Consider the following 19,769-nt stretch of genomic DNA (forward strand, 5'->3'; position numbering starts at 1 on the left):
TCATAAAGTCTTTTGAGTTGTCTCCATTTTTCCAAATATTTCATCCGGGATCATTTTTATTCAGCTCAAATAACTCTTTTTCAGGAAATGATATTTTAATATTTTTTTCAGTCCTTGTATTTTGATGCAGTTAACTACACATATATTTAATATAGATAGCTCCTACTTGAAGTTTGTATTTTCATTTACAGTGCCTACTTACAGATACATTGTCAGAAATATGTATTTGATAGGTTTTGTCTTATTTATAAAAGATAATAGGTAAAGGTAGATTTCTCGGAAGCACAGAGCACCAAAAGCACAGCCCCAGAGCCACGCATTTGCATAGTAGGCCCACAACAAAAAGAAGCTGTAATGGAAAAATATTTCAGACGGGTTGCTTCAAACATCCAACAAGTAAATATTAATTTATGCTAAATAGATGGAGGGAAAGGAAATGGTAAGGGACAAAATGGGGTCGGGGTAGGGGGTGGGGAAAAGAACCCGAAGGGGAAAGATGAACAAGGACGAATATACAAGGGAATGCTATGTTCTTTAAAAACAGTCGCACTAGAACTTAAAATAATAGCGCAGACACTCATGTACCCAAAATAAACACACAACTACGATCAACTGAATAACATAGAAAAACGAACAAGCAACACATAAATAAACAGTACGGCAACGTTAAAGACTCACAAGCATACAAACGCACCCACACAAGTAGAAAAATACAATCAATCACCGTCTTAGGATTCGGCTGCCAAAACAAGGGGGAGCCACAAAAACTTACTAAAAGTAAAGGGGGAGGGGATGCAAAAAGTAGTGTAAATGCAAGGGAAATGAGAGGGCAATACTAAAGAGGTTAGCTAAATGTTTTTATTTCTATATATTTGCTACTGCAATGTACCTTCGAAGGCATGCTCTCTCAATACTGCGAATGTTCTTTTCTGTTTTGTTTTTTGGAAGGTGATTTATCAAAATCGTCTTCCCTATGTAACCGCGCAATTTAATCAGGAATAGACTGTCTCGCAACTATTTCGTATCTATCCGCTGTACAATGTAGTTCAGTGCGGAATAATTTACCACCTCTGACGTCATTATCGTTACTAAATGGAAAATTTGGCTTACTCTGTCACCGCCTTTGAGGCAGCCGTGGACTTGACCACAAACTTACAAAGTACTCATGCCCTGTAAAATAGTTCAACATACTTTGAATATATACCAATGGCGCAGTAATTTACTACGAATAACTATCCGTTGCATGCCTTTATTTAACATCTTTTTTACTTTACAGGGGGTTTGAATGCATAACTATATACATGTACATGTATATATCACCAAATCGCAGTATTATATTGATGATATGGTTAGCCGAATCAGTACTTTGATTTATATTTTGTTAAATCTACAGATCTATCCAAATCTAATTTGGTAATCTAAGTATGTCCTTATTTTCTTTATTGTATCCAATCGGCCGATGGTCGATAAATCTATATCGACCTCACCAAAAGGCAATAATTGTATAATATTGAAAAAAAGCACAATAAACAGGTATATTATGATCTACAGTTGTATTACTATCTTTCACATATAAAACCGCACCTATACCCGCAATGTTTGTCATGCCATTGAAAATTTCGATCAGCATTATGAGTATTTCTGAACATGCAGACACATCTCTGTTCATGCGCCGGTTTGTAGTTATTTGGTTCACCTAAATCCCAATCGGTCATGAAGGCATTCACAGGGGTGTGATTTATCCACGAATACTGGTTTTTATTTGAGAAATCCTTGGCACCAATCCAATATGCAGTTTCAGCGTAATCTGAAAACAAACAAATCGATTACTTTATTTCATACAGGGGAAGGTTTCGTTAGTTTTATTTTATTTTTAAGGTAGTTCTGCACGTTCGAATCAAAAACTTTTCTACAAAGTAGAATTTAATCAAACTTTACTTTTTCGAAACTTTAGAATATATTAAAAAATTCTGCAAATAAGAAAGGTAGGATCGTGCGCCTGAGTTTTGGTAAACTGATTTGAAAATTATGGACCTCAAGTTTTCTTCATAGTTGTCTATGGGAAAATCACACTTTCGATGACATTTTCGTGAATAGAGTTTTTTCTGCAATATAGATTTGAATGAAATTTCTCACAGTCGTAAAAAGGATAATTGCACAACCTAGACGTATATAAACTTTTACTAACTTTACTTAATAACCTGTGCTTCATACCCTGGTCAAGTGTCCCAAGTTACCTCACCCAGTTACCAACTTTACACTAATCCTATTGACTATTCTTTTTGATGATTTAAAATGTATAGGTCTGTGTTTGTTTTAGATAAATGTTGCATTATCTAACGTGTGAAACGTTTCAACACAATATTTTATCTAAAGAACTATAAAAACACTACCGTTTTGATAATTGAACTCACGGGTTGCCATTAATTCATAAAATAAGTATTATGCCTGTATTCCTGGTCTAGGCTTTATTCTACTCTATCGGGATAAATGACGTTCGTTATGCCATTATTTCTGGTTTATCCAGCGTGCAGTACTACCTTGATAATAGAAACCACTTATCATTTAATTCCGAGGGCATAACTTTTCGTAGTATAGACCAAAACAGCTAGTTAGTTGAATATTTGGTCTTCATCTTTTGGAGATAAAATGAACGATTTTTTTTATTTGTTCAGTAAGATTAAGTTTGTGAATTTGTGTTTTATGTTTTGAAAATAAACGTTTTGAATAGGAGGCCAAACATTTTGAATGTATTGGACTATTTAATACCTACTAAACTTAGAGAAAGGGATGTAGTTTAATATGCTAAAAATGTCTTTTGCACGTTTTGGGTATTAGATGGAAAACATTTCTACTCAATGTCACATGAAACCTTTGCAATATTAGCTTAATAAAAGTCAATTTATTTAGATGTAAAATGTTATATGAAACATTGAACAGATTCCTTTGTTAATCATGTATAGGTTTTGATGAAAAGCAATGTCAAACGTACGAGGGTCACCTGCAAGTGTCCTCCTCAACAACAGGGCTTTTGAGACCGTATCCAAGACAACGAGATCACCGCCATCCTTTTGGCATTTTGTTTGAGCATCATCCCATTGAACATTATGTGTCCCGATACGAACGCACAAGTCTGCCTCTGAGTTTTTAAGATGTATGTATCCATCATTTGTGTCACATATTTTAGTAGGTGCACTGCTAGTACTTGTAGTAACATCTGTAACTTGAATCCGAGACAAATTATATATTTCTTCAATGATTTTAGAATTACATTGTCATGCTACAAACATAATGCTTGATGAACTTGTATGTTTTAATACATGTGTTTGTTTACCATGTACTACATGTATATCAATCTATTCGATTCAATGATACGGTGTTTTGAAACCCTGAATAACAGAAATGTTTTTAAAAGTGTCGTATTTCAAACCTCGTGCAATTAAAAATGTGGACGAAGCATAACTGAAGTAGGAACTAATGGAAAAAACCTAAGGAAACATTTTTTTGTCTTTCACTAATCGTTCTTTACTAGTATGCAACATTTCTTCTTGTATAGAATACGGCGGCAGGTTTGGTTAAGGTGATTCGCCGTGTTGTACAGAGTTGTAACGCAAGTTCAGTTTAATTAAAATATTACCCGATCTTGTACCACAACGTTGCGGGTGTTAGAAAACATATCATACCGTGCGAGTGAGTATGTCTTGTTGGTGTTGGGAGTGGTGGTTTGTAGTTATGAACGAAAACACCACACTGGTCGTTACAAAAGTCAGTGTTACAACAAGTGGGAGAACATCTGCTACTGCTGGCTGTGTGTGACAACACATTGCAATCCTAAATTAATATGTTAACGGTTGTTTTCATGACTTAACATACACCTTTTCAGCTGTGTTAAATATCATTTTAAGAAATTTTTATTTCAATAATTTGCTTATACTCAATTAATAGCTTTTGTTTTACAACTAAATCATAGTTGACCTTTAGATCATTTACACTATTTTGTGTACAGACATGTGCATATAAGTATTTCAAAATTACTTGAAACATTTATAATATTTTATGTACATGACATGTACACAATATGTTATATATGTTGTAAATGCTACAAGTAATTTTGAAATACATATATGCACATGTCATGTACATAAAATATTATAAATGCTACAAGTAATTTTGAAATAAATATATGCACATGTCATGAACACAAAATAATATCAATGATGCAATTAATTTTGAAATACATATATACATATATCATGTACACAAAATATTATAAATGCTGCAAGTAATTTTAAAATTCATATATACACATGTCATGTATATATAATATTATAGATGCTGCAAGTAATTTTGAAATAATTGTAATTATTTACCGACTGTTTTCCGCATGTACCTTTATAAATAGTTTCTGGTAGACCAGCAAATTCAACTGGAGAGTACAGCAAACATAACTACAATAATGAAGTATGATAACTCTAAAAATAAAAAAATGCACATGAAATACTGACGTAAATATATCTATTTTGATAAATCTAATATTTCACGAATTATCGTTAAAATTGCCCTTATAAATAATTATCACTGAAGTAGAATCATGTCTTGTTTTTGGTATTTCACTGTTGTAATAACACTTTGCCGTTGATTTCATTTCAAGAATAGAAGACATTGGTAGAATAGATTTTCTTCATAATAGGTTAAAAAACTCTTTTCATTTAACATTTTATTTAACTCATTTGAAACTGCTCACATTGAATTCGCTTAGACACGCATTCGAAATTAATTAACGTATGTTTTTTACGTTTCTATGTGTTTCTTACGCAATTTATCTTATGAGTCTCGTAAGAATGAGAAATAAATAAACAAATTAATAGAAACAAATCCTATATATACAGGAGCTTGAAACCACATAGTGTAATCATAAATAAAGAAAAAATAAGCTTCTGCTCATTGCACAATGGAATATGGTCATAAACTTTGTTCAATTAGGTACTACTATAGATGTATTTGTTGAATATCAGACGCTTTGCTAAAGCAGGCAAAGCTCAAAATATGTTTGCTGGAAATATCAGATAGTGCAATATTTCAGATACACTTGAATATCAGACGCTTTGCTAAATTAGGCATTACTATAGCTATATTTGTTGCATATCTGATGGTTTTGCTAAATTAGGCAATGCAAAAGATACATTTTGTTGAATATCAGATGGTTTGCTTAATTACGCAATGCTATAGATATGTTTGTTGAATATCAGATGCTTTGCACATTAACCTTACTTCATTTTGTAAGCAAACGGCTACATTACTGCAAGCCTTTGGATCAAGAAGAGAGTCGCATTTGTAACAGTACGGCCCACGTTGTTCAACAGGTACAGCTGAAGAATATTTGAAATAAATACTGAATGACCAATGACAATAATTCTACAATCAGCAAGTAAGATATGTAACGCATTATCTGTTATCCTCACATTCTGATAGTGACGATTTTGTCGCCGGTGTAATGAAGTATTTTGACCCCCATAGAATAACGACCCCCGGTCATTATTCTACAGAAAATGTGACTCCTTTCCTGTAAAATATTGACTCCCCTTATAAAAACTGACTCTCTTTGAAAACTCTATAGAATAACGACCCCCGGTCATTATTCTATAGAAAAACTGACCCCTCCAAGTAAAATACTGACTCCCTAAAGATGACTCCCTTCGAATCTCATAGAATAACGACACCGGTTATTATTCTATAGAAAAAGTGACTCCTTCTATGTAAAATACTCACTGCCGAAATTACTACATTCGAACTCTCATACAATATCGATTCCCGGACATTATTCTATTAAAAAAAGTTACTCTTTCCGTGTAAAACACCGGCTCCTAAAAAGACTTTCGACGATAATATCTATTAAAAAGTGATCCCCACCAAACCTAGTGGACAATTTTACTAGATCTACAACTCTAATACCCTCCATTGCCAATAGTTAACATTTTGATTGTACTACTACTACTGGTGCCGCTACTTCTATTGCTATTACTACATGTACTTCTTCTTCTTCTACTACTACTACTACTACTTCTACTACTACTACTACAAATGCTACTACTGATACTACTATACCTGCTTCCACTAATACGTCTTGTACATCTACCTCTTCTTCTCCTGCTGCTGTTGTTGCTGTCACTTATTCCTCTGCTGCTGCTGCTGCTGCTACTGCAACTGCCACTACCACTACCACTACCACTACTACTATTACTACTACTTTCTGTTGTTGCCGCTACCGTACTTTACTGCCACTGCTAAGTATTGCAACTTTTATTAATACTAAGTTCTATGCTAGCAGTTTCTTGTGCAGTTTTCTTCTAAAGAATTACTTCATACCGAAGTTTGCAGGGATTATTGACACTGGTGTGTTTTGTGAACGTATTGTGAATTATTATTTTCCTGAAAAAAATGTATACACCAAGATACAGCGTCTAGAAATAGAATCCCTTTTCCCGTTGCGGAATGCTCTGATTTCTGTGTCAAGTGATGGTATCTGGGGCTAATGGTCAAACGGAAGGACGGACGGACGGACGGACAAGGGCAAATCTATATGCCCCCCTCCCCCGAGTGGAGTCATAAAATGCAACAATTAGGCCTTAGATACATGAGTTATCACTAAATTTGACCAAATGACTGGGGGTCGTTTTTTTATGGGAGTCAATATTCTTCGTGAGGTTCAGTTTACTTCACGTGGGGGAGTCATAGTACAATGATCTGGAGGTCATAATACTATGACCGGGGGTCACTTTTTCTATAGAATAATGACCGGGGGTCATTATTCTTTGGGGGTCGAAATACTTCATTACACTGGCCGTAATTTAAGATATTAGAAACACACATACCCCCGAACTTGCACACATGATAAATAGAGATTTACCACATAATTATATGGTTTAATACTGCGTAATCTCTTCAAATGGATTTTTAAGCAACTGCTCTTTTTACATTTAAAATGGATTGCTTCAAGATGGACGTAAAAATATCAGTTTTGATAACATAACAATCCGTAATTTTGAACAGTATAGAAATAATGATTATATGTTATATGAAGAAAATATATTTCGATCTTACACTGAAACAAACACATTTTCTATTTATTTTATGTATTTCTAGTGGTTTTAACCAAGTTATATCCAGCTTGTCCGCGCAACGTCACGTGCATCGCATCATGGCGTCATAATGTCATGAGGTCAGGATATCTTTGTAGAAAAATATGTTCTATTACATAACCTGATTTCTTCTACATTTTATTATGATAGAATGTATATATTTATGATCCTGTTAGTATTTCTATACGTCGAAGTATATTTTGCAAGGAATTTTCTATTATTTATAATTCATATTCTTTCGCATTTAAGTGTAGTTCCCTACAAGTGAAAAATAAAAAATGATATTTTCACTGTTTGAAACAGTGAAAATATCAATTTCTTTTCACTGTTAAATTTCAGTATTTCAATGAAGAGCATAAAATAATGTGGTTGTCATTGCCTGTGGTATTTATCTCTGAGGTAACGACCTGGCTTTTGTTCGCAGCATACCTTGATATCATTTTTATAATTTCATTGAGCTCCCTCGAATCATGTAAAAGAAACAACTGAGGTACAAAGTGTTAAGGACGACATACCAAACTAATGGGAAATCTTACGTACTGACGAACAATGCGATAACTATATGCCTCCATATAAAACAAAAAGAAATATACTTAATGTGCATAATAGTGGGTGCTCTCTATAAAGCATACTGGCCCTACATATTTCCGTAGAGGGTCAGTAACAAACCCAATAATTGATTTGTTTTATCGGCCACTAAATTACTTCTCGAAAGGTCTCTGAAGGTGGTAGTAGGATCCTTTTGAATTTTTAAAATAATAATGTTAATTTTATGGTCAACATCACGCAATTTTGAATTGCAATTCTCATGTAGGGTCACCCACTGACCCTCTACAGAAATATAGAGGGTAACCATGTGACACTACTCACCCAATGAAAGAGCTAGACTCTGGGGGAGGTTAAACAAAATGCTATGCAAGTGTTGCAATTATTTTACATTCTTTGTAGATATAATGTTGTTAAGTTTGTCAACACATAATATGTTGATTATATTACATCCGTTTACAAAAGGTTAAATGTCTTCCTTGTTACATATCTAACATACCTTTGGTTCCACAGCCCTGATTGTTACAGAAATCACCATGGCAACATTCAATACATGTTGAAATATCAGTACTGCTTCTTCTTGTAATATTACTCGTTCTCTTTCCAACAAGCCGGTCTCCAATGATAGAACATCGCTGTAAATTAAAACTTTGTAACAAAACAAAGCCAAAAACGCATTATCTGTACCCTGTAAGGACTAATAAACAAGCTTTATTTTATGTTTTCCGGTGAATTATAGACTTTTCTCAGGTAAATAAAAGTGATAATCCACAGTTTGAAACAGTAGATTATCTTTTTTATTTTTCACTGTTTTTGCCGAACTAGTTCCGGTCTTCCGTCGCGATTGAAGTCAAATTGTATACAGAGCGTTATCAATACCGGGGACCATAATGACGATAACGTCATTAAAATGACGTCATTTGTGATATGCTTTCTGATGATATTTCCCGCGATTTTCGACATTTTATAAATTACGCAACAAAAGAAGAGTTTTACACATGAAATAAAAAGAAAATTGGTTTGTGTCTGTGAAATATCAATTTTATTTCACAAGTGAGCATCAAAAACTGATATTTTCACGAGTCGTTTGATTAGCTAATTTTTCTGTTTGGTATTTTAACATTTGAATGAAAACGTTAAGGTGTTTGCTATCAAAGTTTCAATCCTTACCCTGCTAAATTACTATAATGAACTTGTCCATCTTTCAATTTGGATAACACCAATAACTGTTAAAAGGGGTGATTACCAAAAGTATACTTTCTGACAAAGAAAAATGCAAATCAAGATCTACACTGGTCGCAAAGGCAGAATGAGTTGTGTCTAACATGATAAGGGTTGTAAATCTTATAAAAGAAGGAAAGAAAATCATAAAATAGTTTACAGACAATTTATAACATGATAATTTCTGTTAACTATTTAATGTAATTGCGATACAATACAGGTAATAAATATAACCTATGTTTGTTTTATTGTATCTTAACATTAAATAGAAGTATGAAAATGTACCTGTTTATGAGTGCAGCCAATATTGTATACAATACTTCCACTTGTTGTTACAATCTGTTCTGTGAAACAATTCTGAAACATCGGAAAATATTGTATCTATTTTTGGTAAAATATCTGTATCTTTGGTTACATATTTATAAATATTCAATATTGTTTGTTCAAAATTATAACCTCCTGTGAACTTACTTTATTAGAAGTATTCATATAAATAAAATTATTAGTTCGGTATAGTGCACTGCCATTCTGAAAATAAAATAATTGAACTGTCCGATTCATAGTGATGGTAGAATGAATAAAGTAAAGTATTCTTATTTCACTCTTAACATTTTGTTTCTTGCTACGATAAGGTGAGTTCAAATATCCATACTTAAATTTTTAACTGAGCATATTTAGTTAAGTTTAATGAACAATGAAGCTTACTAAATAGCAAAATAGCTTGCATTCTACTTGGCACATTGTACTTGTACGTGTATAAAACATATTACCTCATCAGAACTGCATATAGCCAGCTTTGAACACGCACGTGGGTACGGAATGTTCTGACATTCGAAGCAGCGTGTGGCGTTACCTAAATGGTCATAATGGCTTTCATTATAATGCAGTTGTCGCATGCTTTGATAGGAACACAAACATATTAATTTCTTTGTTATATACTTTTGGTATCTTTCATCTCATATATTTGTCATAGATTGAAGGATGTGACGTACGTAGTAGAAAGTAATATCGATTCAACTATTTTATAACCTTCCTTAATTGCTGTGCAGCATGGAGAGTAGTGCTTTTCTAACTATTCTCTTGACTATTCGGACAACGTAAAATTAAACGCACTATGAAACTTTAATAAATTGTTTTCTTCTCTGAAAATGTAGAAAACATCGGCAAGATGGTCAGCAAATTATTATATAAAAATATAGTCCAATTCAAAATGAATTTTCCATTTGGATTGTTTAACCAATTACAAGGTGTAATAAAGTCTAATATGCCTTTTAACTTATTCTAGCTGCAATAAAGACGTACAACATTTGCCTATTAAAATATTCATTCAAATGCGATTATGGAAGACGGGGATACTAACACACATGATAGTGTTTTCGTATAATTTCAATGCATGGTCGATATCGTCAACAACTACAACCCATTTAAACAGAAGCAAACAAACATTGAAATCACATTGTAAGTGATCCAAAAGTATTTCACAATTTAGCAATAGATAAAATATGGAAACAGTTTGTCAATAACCTGAAAACAAAACGTTAACGGGACCATATTTTAGTGTTCTGAAAATGTTCAAATCCTTGCGGTCTGTATGCAATGTGGACCCAACACAATGCTATTAGTATTATGTTGTTAAGATAACGAAAGGAAATTGTACCAGGTAATCTAGGTTACGAAAACACTACCAAGAGAGTGCAAGTTAAGGTTTGTTATCCTGGGGCCTGTTTCACAAAAATTCGTACGACGTTTTCTTTTCGTACGAACTTCGTACGCATTTCGTACGATGAAAAAGCTCTTTCACAAAAGTTCGTACATTTGCTACAGTCGTACGTATTAAATTTTGCGATGTTAAAATAGAAGAAATCTAGTTGTCGCACAACTTTGTATGTAAAGTAAAACATCAATAAAACGCGGAATATGTTTTGTTATAATATTTTACATTATTGCAAAACACTTTAAACTGAGGAATGAAATGCCCACATCATATTTATTCGTATTAGACTATAAGTATTAACTAACTATGACAAAAACGCACATATCCAATTCAGCCATGTCCAGAAGTCTTCAAATCTACATTATACCCGTTTTTGTTTTCGAAGTTTACTCAGATAGTTCTTTAATGCATTAAAAACCGCAAGAGTAGAATTCTAGAAATTCTGTAATGAAAAATGGAAGAAATAAATATCTATAATAAAATATCATTATACTGATTTATGATTACTCTGCAAATATTATGTACATGTGCAGATACACGCCCAGTTTTATATCATATTATGATTATATTGAGCGAAATAAAAAATAATAAAAAAAGTCACGTTGCTTTCCCTTAACATATCGTAAGGAAACCGTTACATCAAGATCCTATTTTAAGAAACGACGTTGAAAAAAAAATGTTTTTTTCTATTTTTTAGTATAAAAAATCCGGAAGGTTTATGTCTTTTTTTATTTAAATGGATAAAACGTGTTCATTTTAAATTTTGTTAATATGATTAGCTACCCTTTCAATACATATCGAGCTGCGGTAGCCTAATAGATACGTTCGAGATTTGTTAGATGCAGGTCGTGTTACTGAACATAGACTATAGTCGGTGAGCAAATGAATGGTGAAATAAAAAAGTAAAAACTAAAGAAATTTCGGACATAATAAACATTTGTGCGATTGTACAACGTACTGTTTTCTTTCACATATAAGTAAACATATTTGTGTACATGACTGTGACAAAATCCTTCAAATATATTAGTATGTGGATCTGCAAAAAACTTTCTATTACGTGAGAGCACATTCTAACACCAACCGATTTAATTCCCTATTAAGAAGATAAGAATAAAACTGTGTGTTATCACGCAATACATGCACAGAATTAGATGTTAAAAGTACATTGTATTACGTAATAGTGTCAGACGTCATTGCGGCGCGTTGGAAAAAGGAAAACTCACTAAACGGGCAAATATTTGGTGAATAACTTTAGTGATGTAGATCATAATACTTGATGACGTTTTACAATCGAAATAAAATATCTCAAACAGTGGTTTGCTCTTGAATACTAGATGCCCACGGGCAACATGTCGAGCTCGCCCTTTGACCCCTAACTGTGACCTTAATAATAATAATAATAATAATAATAATAATAATAACTTTATTTATAGAGGAAGGCACAGTTGGGGCTTGCCCAATCTTCCCTGTGGTCCTCTTTCAAACATAATTTACAAACTGTATACACAAACAATATACATGACACAGAATACACAAGACAAATTAAATTCTATAATAGATCTAAAAGTAGAAGATGGGTTATATGTTTAACAATATAACGGACATCATAGTTTCAACAATCAAACAGTATGTACAAGGACAAAATTTACTAGAAGGGTAATATTTACAGAATTTGAGCAACTTTAGAAAATATGTATTCTGAGAGACATAGATTTTTCATTCATAATTAAGTTATAGATTTTGCTGTCACTGTATGTATTATCTGAATCAGATCTATTATTAAGCCTCTCCTTATACTCCAGATAATTCTTTTTAAAACTGTTTACACTACCGGAGTGTTTTATTTGTTCTGGAGTGTTCCAAATTTTTGATCCTGTATATGCAAAGGATTTTCTTAAAATTTCAAGGTTAGGTTTGGGTACATATAGATTATTTTGATCACTAGATCGTAAGGACCTGCTATGAATTTCGGATACATAGGTGAAATTGTTTTGTAGATAAGAGGGTGCAATATTGTGAACAACCTTGTACATCATTACTGATTTTTTGTATTCTACTCTTTCATCAAAAGTCATCCAGTTTAGTATCTTAAAAAGCTTTGCTGAAGGAGTTTCTATTGTTTCATCTAAAATAAGTCTTGCTGCTCTTTTCTGAAAGGACAGGATTTTATTGGTTTGCTCTTGATTACAATTGCTACAAACAGTACAGCAGTAGTCTAAGTGGGGGAGAATATATGAGTTTTAGAATAGTTTACGCATGGGTATTGACAAGTAATATTTGATTCTTCCAAGTAAGTAAAGCATTTTTTCAGAATATTCTCCACTTGGTTTACCCAGGACAGTGTACTGTCGACTTGTACCCCTAATAACTTTTCTTGTTTAGAAATCTCTATATTTTCATTATTTAAGTGGAACATGAATTTGGTTGCATCAATATTCTTTTGTCTGTTATGGGATGTCATTATCATAGCTTTAGTTTTACTTGCATTTAATTTCATTGCATTTGTAGAACACCAGGTATTTATTTCTTCTAGATCTTCATTTAGTGCATTTACTATATGTGAGATAGACTTAGAACTGTATGTAAGAGATGCATCATCAGCAAACATATTTGTTGTAGAGTGTCGAGTTGATAAAGGCATATCATTTATAAAGATGATAAACAGTAAAGGTCCTAGGACATATCCCTGAGGAACTCCGCATGTTACTGGTTTCTCTTCAGATAATGAATTTGCCATTTTAACTTTTTGAGTTCTGTCTATTAGGTATGAGGTTAACCATTTTATTGTATCATTATGAAATTTGTAAGCTGTTAACTTTTTTAATAATATTTTGTGGTTAATAAGGTCAAATGCTTTTGATAGATCCAGAAAGATAGTACCAGAATATTCATGATTATTGATTGCTTTTATCCAGTCATCAGCCATGGCATTGAGAGCAGTTTCGCAGGAATGGTTACTTCTAAAGCCAGATTGTCTGTCATGCAAGAGATTCTTAGATGTAAGAAAGGATTTAATATGATTGCTTACATGTCTTTCTAGTACCTTTTACAGGATTGGCAAGATGGAAATGGGTTTAATTGCTTACGTCATCCTTCTGTCCTTTCTTGAAAATTGGTATTACTTTTGATATTTTAAACTGTTTAGGGTGTATTCCTGTTTTAATGCTGAGATTGAAAATTTAAGTAACGCTTTCATAAATTACATTAGAACTTATCCTTAGAAACTTAGCTGACAGACCGTCAAGACCAGTAGATTTTATTTCAGACAAGGCATTTAATTCCTTCCTCACAAACTGGGCATCCAGTAAAGGTATTTGAAACTCTGATATTTCAGTATCATTTATTCTACTATTGATGAAGTTATCTAGTCTCTATTTGATTAAAGGGTTATTTTCATATTCCTCATAGCTGCCTTGCTGATGAATTTGGGGAACTGAAATAAGGTATTCGTTAAATGTGTTTGCTATTGCTAAAGGGTTAGATAATAGATTGCCATCTTCATCATTAAGTTTTGGTTGATAATTTGTTTGACACTTGCTTGAAAAAATGTACCTTGAACTTTGAGATAGAGTCTGTCTCATTGACTTAAACATTCATGCCAAATATAAACAAGGTTCCTCAATGCATGTAAAAGTTATTCGCCGGGCGAGATCTGACATGACTTTTGACCTCCAACTGTGACCTTGACCTTTGAGATAGGAACTGGGAGTTGCGCATGACACTCTCACTGAGGTTAACATTCATGCCAAGTATAAACAAGATTCCTCAATGCATGTCAAAGTTATGGGCCCGAAAAGGTCTGACATGACCTTTGACTTCCAACTAAGACCTTGATCTTTGAGCCAGGATCTTGATGTTTGCACGTCACACTCCCACTCACTGAGGTTAACATTCATGCCAAATATAAACAAGATTGCTCCATGCATGTCAAAGTTATGGTCCGGACAAACAAATCCGGACGCATGCACGCACGGACACACGCACGCATGCACATACACCGAACCGCCATTTTGACAACTACGCCTTCGCTTCCGCAAACGGGCTAGACAAAAATTATGTTGTGCGTTCAGATGCGAAGGAATTATATCACGAGGGCGCAGCCAACGACAAATCACTGTTTGGGATATATTGTTTCTAAAACAATACATGTAAACGCATTTTTTGCTGTCAAAATACGTTTGTGTCCAGGTGTAAAGCATAAGATCTTACAATGATATCATTAAAATTGATATTTCTCTTACTCATAATGTTTAAGCTAAGTACATGAGCGCATTGTATATAGTTGTAACCGAATCAATCTATTTTTACTTTCTAGAAAAGGAAATCTGATTGTTACATGACGCTAAAGTCTAAATAATGACCATGGTGTTCCATGTATTTCAATATATTAAAAATATATTGGGACATGTAAATGTGTTTCATATATCTGACATTTCCCTAAAACCATGTTCGCTATGAAAAATAATTGGGACATTTGAAATTATCCTGTATACCTGAAAATTCGTTACAACTGTAAGGTTACTGTACATAGAAGGCAAAATAGAGAATATGTTGTCAATCTGTATGTCTGTTTGTTCACCTATCTGTCCGTCTGTCTATCACGAAAAATGTGATCCTGCGATAACTTTAAACAAGAAGAGTGTTTCCGTTTAACCTGGTTTATAGATGGTGGGCAATTTAGAAAATATGCAGTTCTTTATCTTTTTGTTTTGTTTCTGTATTTGCAGATTTAAAATGCTTGCAAAATAGATATACGGTCTAGCATACCAAAGTTGTACATCTGGGACCTGTTTCACAAAACTTTTTCGTACGAAGTCCACACGATTTTGCGAACGCAAAACGTACGAACATTTTAAGAAGTTCGTACGCCTGTTTCGCAAAACTTTCGTACGAAGTTTGGGCGTATATTGGTAAAAATATTTCGTACTTGCTTATTTTACAGAAAGCCCGTTTCTCCCAATGTAGAAAATGATTTAGTGCACAATGATGAAATCTTTGATAAAGACCAAAGTAATCATAAACACCAGACATACTTTACAACAGATGTAGAATAAATGAAAGAAACTGAAAGTTCGTTATCCTTTCACGAAAGCTCTTAGAATAATGTTTATGAATACAATCAACGTTCCTGTTTCAGAGTAAATAATTAACCATTATCCGTACTGTAGTGTTTAATTTACAACAAAAAATAAAAGAAGAGCATCCCGCGTTCAAGTGACGATAATACCAAGATCAGACGAGATAAAAATTAGATCTGTTCAATAAGATGGTATCTCGTTTTAAAAGAAAAAAGAAACGAAATTAAAACAGCTTCACGTTTCAATTTGTTAAATCTTAAGCCGAAATACCGAGCGCAACAATGAGATAGATGAAGATTTATTTTGAGTCGGCAAGACTACAACAAATAAACAAACAGCACTGTTTTCTTCGGTGTGTTTTGAAAACGTGGTTGAGAACACGGCATCACATCGTGGCCATATATGATAATATGTGAATGTCCCTAGATAAATGATAAAAGGTTAAAGTGTTTAGTTCTCAAATAATTTCATTTAAGTAAACCAACCTTTAATTATCAGGTAACAACATACGAGACATGGAAGCACTCACGAACCTGCTAAAAAGCTATTGAGTTTTGCTATATTTAATGTTATGTGTTATATTTGCTACAAACTTGCGACTATGTATAAATTAACCATTTTAGATGCAAGTGCAGACAGTGTTTGATTGAGCATGTCATTGATGTAAATTTCACACACTTATAAAACATATCAGTCATATCCAAATACAAATTACGAGTCCCATTCAAAAACTTCAATGCGTGAAGTATATATATAAACTTATGCATTTTAAAGATTTCAGAAATTAGCCATATTAAGGTTCGTCAGTACAGACGGAGAAAGATTTTAATATTTTACAGATTCAGGCTTAATAAAGAATACAAAAAATTAAACTACACTTTAAAATAATACAAAGGAAATTGAAATTTACAGTACGTTTAACCAGTTCGTTATATAAATCAGTTCACCAGTCAGATACTGTTTCTATACGTTTATAACAAACTGCTGATGAAACGAACTCATTCGATCAAAATCTATATTATAAGAAAGCAAAGAAAGAATTTCATAAAAGTTCAATAAGTGAAATAGCTAAAATGGACTAATCGTTTTACCATTAACTGCAGAAGATGTAAAGTACATTTTGGAATTAGCTTAATATAAAACGGAAGAAAATGCTAATATCGTACGTGGGTTATTGAATGAAAATGTCAGTACTCGTAACCCCTAAGAGATTACAAACAAATTTGGAAATCATTTCAAAATGTATACATACCATATAACAATGGAAATTTTCATCGAGACTTTAAAAACATAATGCCTGTTGATATCGTCTCATTTAAAAAAGAGCAAAACTACGATGAAACTGATAAAAAATTGGGACAAAGCACAAAAGTAGACGAAATTAAATCATCAGCTATTTTAGCTAAAGTGGAGGTCACGATCATGTTGTCAACGAGCATATTAGATATGGAAGAATATGTTTTGTTTAAATGTACATCAAAATTATATAATCTAGTGGTAGAATTAGAGCATATACCAATTGATCTAAAACGCCGCGTAACTATCTCTTTATGAAAGAAGAAAAGAAAATGTTACTATCTATAGACCTGTTATTCTTTTACCTGTTATCTACACACTGTATGAAAAAGAACAAAAAGATATAAAAGGAAAAATGGATTCAAATCATGGATACATTTCCAAACAAATGCAAACTTGATACAAAAAGCATTTAGGTTCCATTCCAGTTTGTGTTGTCTTAGGGGGAACTGAGAATGGTACTGAACTCTGCCTTTCATGTAAAAACAACATTTTCCTTTTATGATTTGCTGATATCTAATCGTTAAAGCGCAAATCGCGAAACCGATTTACTGTACAGTATACTACTTACCGCGACACAAATTATGGCTATCACACTGTTTCAGAGGCAGCAAATATTTACTGAACTGAATACTATTTACCGCGACACAAATTATGGCTATCACACTGTTTCAGAGGCAGCAAATATTTACTGAACTGAATACTATTTACCGCGACACAAATTATGGCTATCACACTGTTTCAGAGAGACAGGAAAGAACAATTACTACAATAAATAACAATATCAGATAACTGTTGATTTGAATAACAATAAACCATTCACCACCAAAAAATAATAAATTTTGAACTTACTCTGCACCAAAAAAGTGAAGAATAAGCACAGTAATAGTAGTTGTTTCATTACGCCCTAATCTAACTCTAAGAGATCACTTACTGAATTACATGTACATGCAATGATTTGTATTTGATAAGACCGGAGGTCAATGCTCAAAGTATCGTTGTTATCTATTTTCTTTTATTACATGTTTTTCATTGAATTACTGAAATATTATAGCAAAATACATTATTATTATCATTGTTATTATTATTATTATTATTATCATTGTTTTTATTTTTTATAGTGAAAAATATTAAATATACTAAAGTGTAAAAAAAGATAACGGATGAAAACGTGAAATAAAAAAGAAATTTTGCTTGTTTTACATTCAGCATCAAATATATATCACCCTTGAACCCCATATCGTACATATAAAGTCATGGGTATGTATCTCGTGCAAATATTTTATCTTTTTATGTGAATGACGTTTTGAACTTACACTGAAACTAGAATGTGCCTGTAGGACACAGGGTGTGCCCCCACTGGTATATTTGTCACAAATAAGGGGAAATCATTCAAATGTTTGTAGTCTTAATGGAGTATAGCCTCAAAAAAGAGTATGAAATGGATTCATTATTCTATACCATATATTTTTTGAGCTATGAGCATCACAAACAAAAAATCCACTATTTTGGCTAATTCAAGGGCCATAACTCTGTTATAAACGCTAAAGGCACTTAATTAGGTGAAAATGTGCATTTATGACTATTTCAGGGGCCATAACCCTGGAAATAGGAGGTGTGCAAGTTCATAACATGATAAAGATTCATGCAAGGTTTTATCAATTTATATCAATTACTTTTTGAGCTAGGCGTGTCACAAGGTGAAAATGTGCATTTTTGACTATTTCAGGGGCCATAACAATAGAAATAGGGGACAGACCCAGATGAAAAATGGGAGGTGTGCAAGTTCATATTATGATTAAGAATCATGCAAGGTTTCGTGAATCTATATCAAATACTTTTTGAGCTAGGCGTGTCGCAAGGTAAAAATTTGCATTTTTGACTATTTCAGGGGCCATAACTCTAGAAATGGGGGGCGGACCAAGATGAAAATAGGAGGTGCGCAAGTTCATAACATGATTAAGACTCATGCAAGGTTTCATGAATCCATATCAAATACTTTTTGAGCTAGGCGTGTCACAAGGTGAAATTGTGCATTTTTGACTATTTCAGGGGCCATAACTCTAGCAATAGGGGGCGGAGCCAAACGAAAAATAGAAGGTGCGCAAGTTCATATCATGATAAAGACTCATGCAAGGTTTCATTCATTTATATAAAATACTTTTTGAGCTAGGCGTGTCACGGTTCTATATGGTATGCAATAACCTCGCCAGGAAGACAGAACTCCTCCTCTAGCCTGACATCACCTTGTCACAAACATACTACTGGATGAAGAGGCCAGAAACAGGATTTCCAAAGCCAGCTCCATCTTTATCCGGTGTAATGAAGTATTTCGACCCCATAGAATAACGACCCCCCCCCCCGGTCATTATTCTATAGAAAATGTGACTCCTTTCCAGTAAAATATTGACTCCCCTTATAAAAAGCTGACTCCCTTTGAAAACTCTATTGAATAACGACCCCCCGGTCATTATTCTATAGAAAAATTGATCCCTCCAAGTAAAATACTGACTCCCTAAAGATGACTCCTTTCGAATCTCATAGAATAACGACCCCGGTTGTTATTCTATAGAACAAGTGACCCCTTCCATGTGAAATACTCACTGCCGAAATTACTACATTCGAACTCTCATACAATATCGATTCCTGGACATTATTCTATTTAAAAAAGTTACTCTTTCCGTGTAAAACACTGGCTCCTAAAAAGACTTTCGACGATAATATCTATTAAAAAGTGATCCCTACCAAACCTAACGGACAATTTTACTAGATCTA

The 19,769-nt window shown here is 33.3% G+C and overlaps 1 protein-coding gene across 2 annotated transcripts; it reads right to left on the reverse strand.

Moving 5' to 3' along the window:
• Positions 1–1,424: 1,424 nt before the first annotated feature.
• On the reverse strand, positions 1,425–17,933 carry LOC123532387 (C-type lectin domain family 4 member A-like). 2 transcript variants are annotated; one of them, XM_045313809.2, is made up of 9 exons: positions 17,847–17,933; positions 9,677–9,759; positions 9,192–9,263; positions 8,185–8,320; positions 5,272–5,369; positions 4,371–4,448; positions 3,684–3,831; positions 2,993–3,223; positions 1,425–1,807 (listed from the first exon to the last, which is right to left on the reverse strand). In XM_045313809.2, the coding sequence occupies exons 1-9, from the start codon at positions 17,893–17,895 to the stop codon at positions 1,560–1,562; spliced, it is 1,143 nt and encodes a 380-aa protein (XP_045169744.2). In that variant the 5' UTR covers positions 17,896–17,933; the 3' UTR covers positions 1,425–1,559. The 2 variants fall into 2 exon arrangements, with proteins under 2 accessions (XP_045169744.2, XP_045169745.2); XM_045313810.2 differs by having other exon boundaries at positions 1,430–1,807; positions 2,993–3,217.
• Positions 17,934–19,769: the final 1,836 nt, after the last annotated feature.

Source organism: Mercenaria mercenaria, chromosome 11 (genome assembly GCF_021730395.1).
Source record: "Mercenaria mercenaria strain notata chromosome 11, MADL_Memer_1, whole genome shotgun sequence".
In the NCBI taxonomy this organism is placed as follows: domain Eukaryota; kingdom Metazoa; phylum Mollusca; class Bivalvia; order Venerida; family Veneridae; genus Mercenaria; species Mercenaria mercenaria.

Bases quoted from the DNA above. Each gene is read 5' to 3' on its own strand.
- LOC123532387 (XM_045313809.2), bottom strand. From the start codon at position 17,895: ATGAAACAACTACTATTACTGTGCTTATTCTTCACTTTTTTGGTGCAG. The intron at 9,760-17,846 runs GTAAGTTCAAAA...ATGACCATTTAG, and splicing joins CTTCACTTTTTTGGTGCAGA to GTAACGCCACACGCTGCTTC. The intron at 3,224-3,683 runs GTATGATATGTT...CTCGGATTCAAG, and splicing joins AAGACATACTCACTCGCACG to TTACAGATGTTACTACAAGT.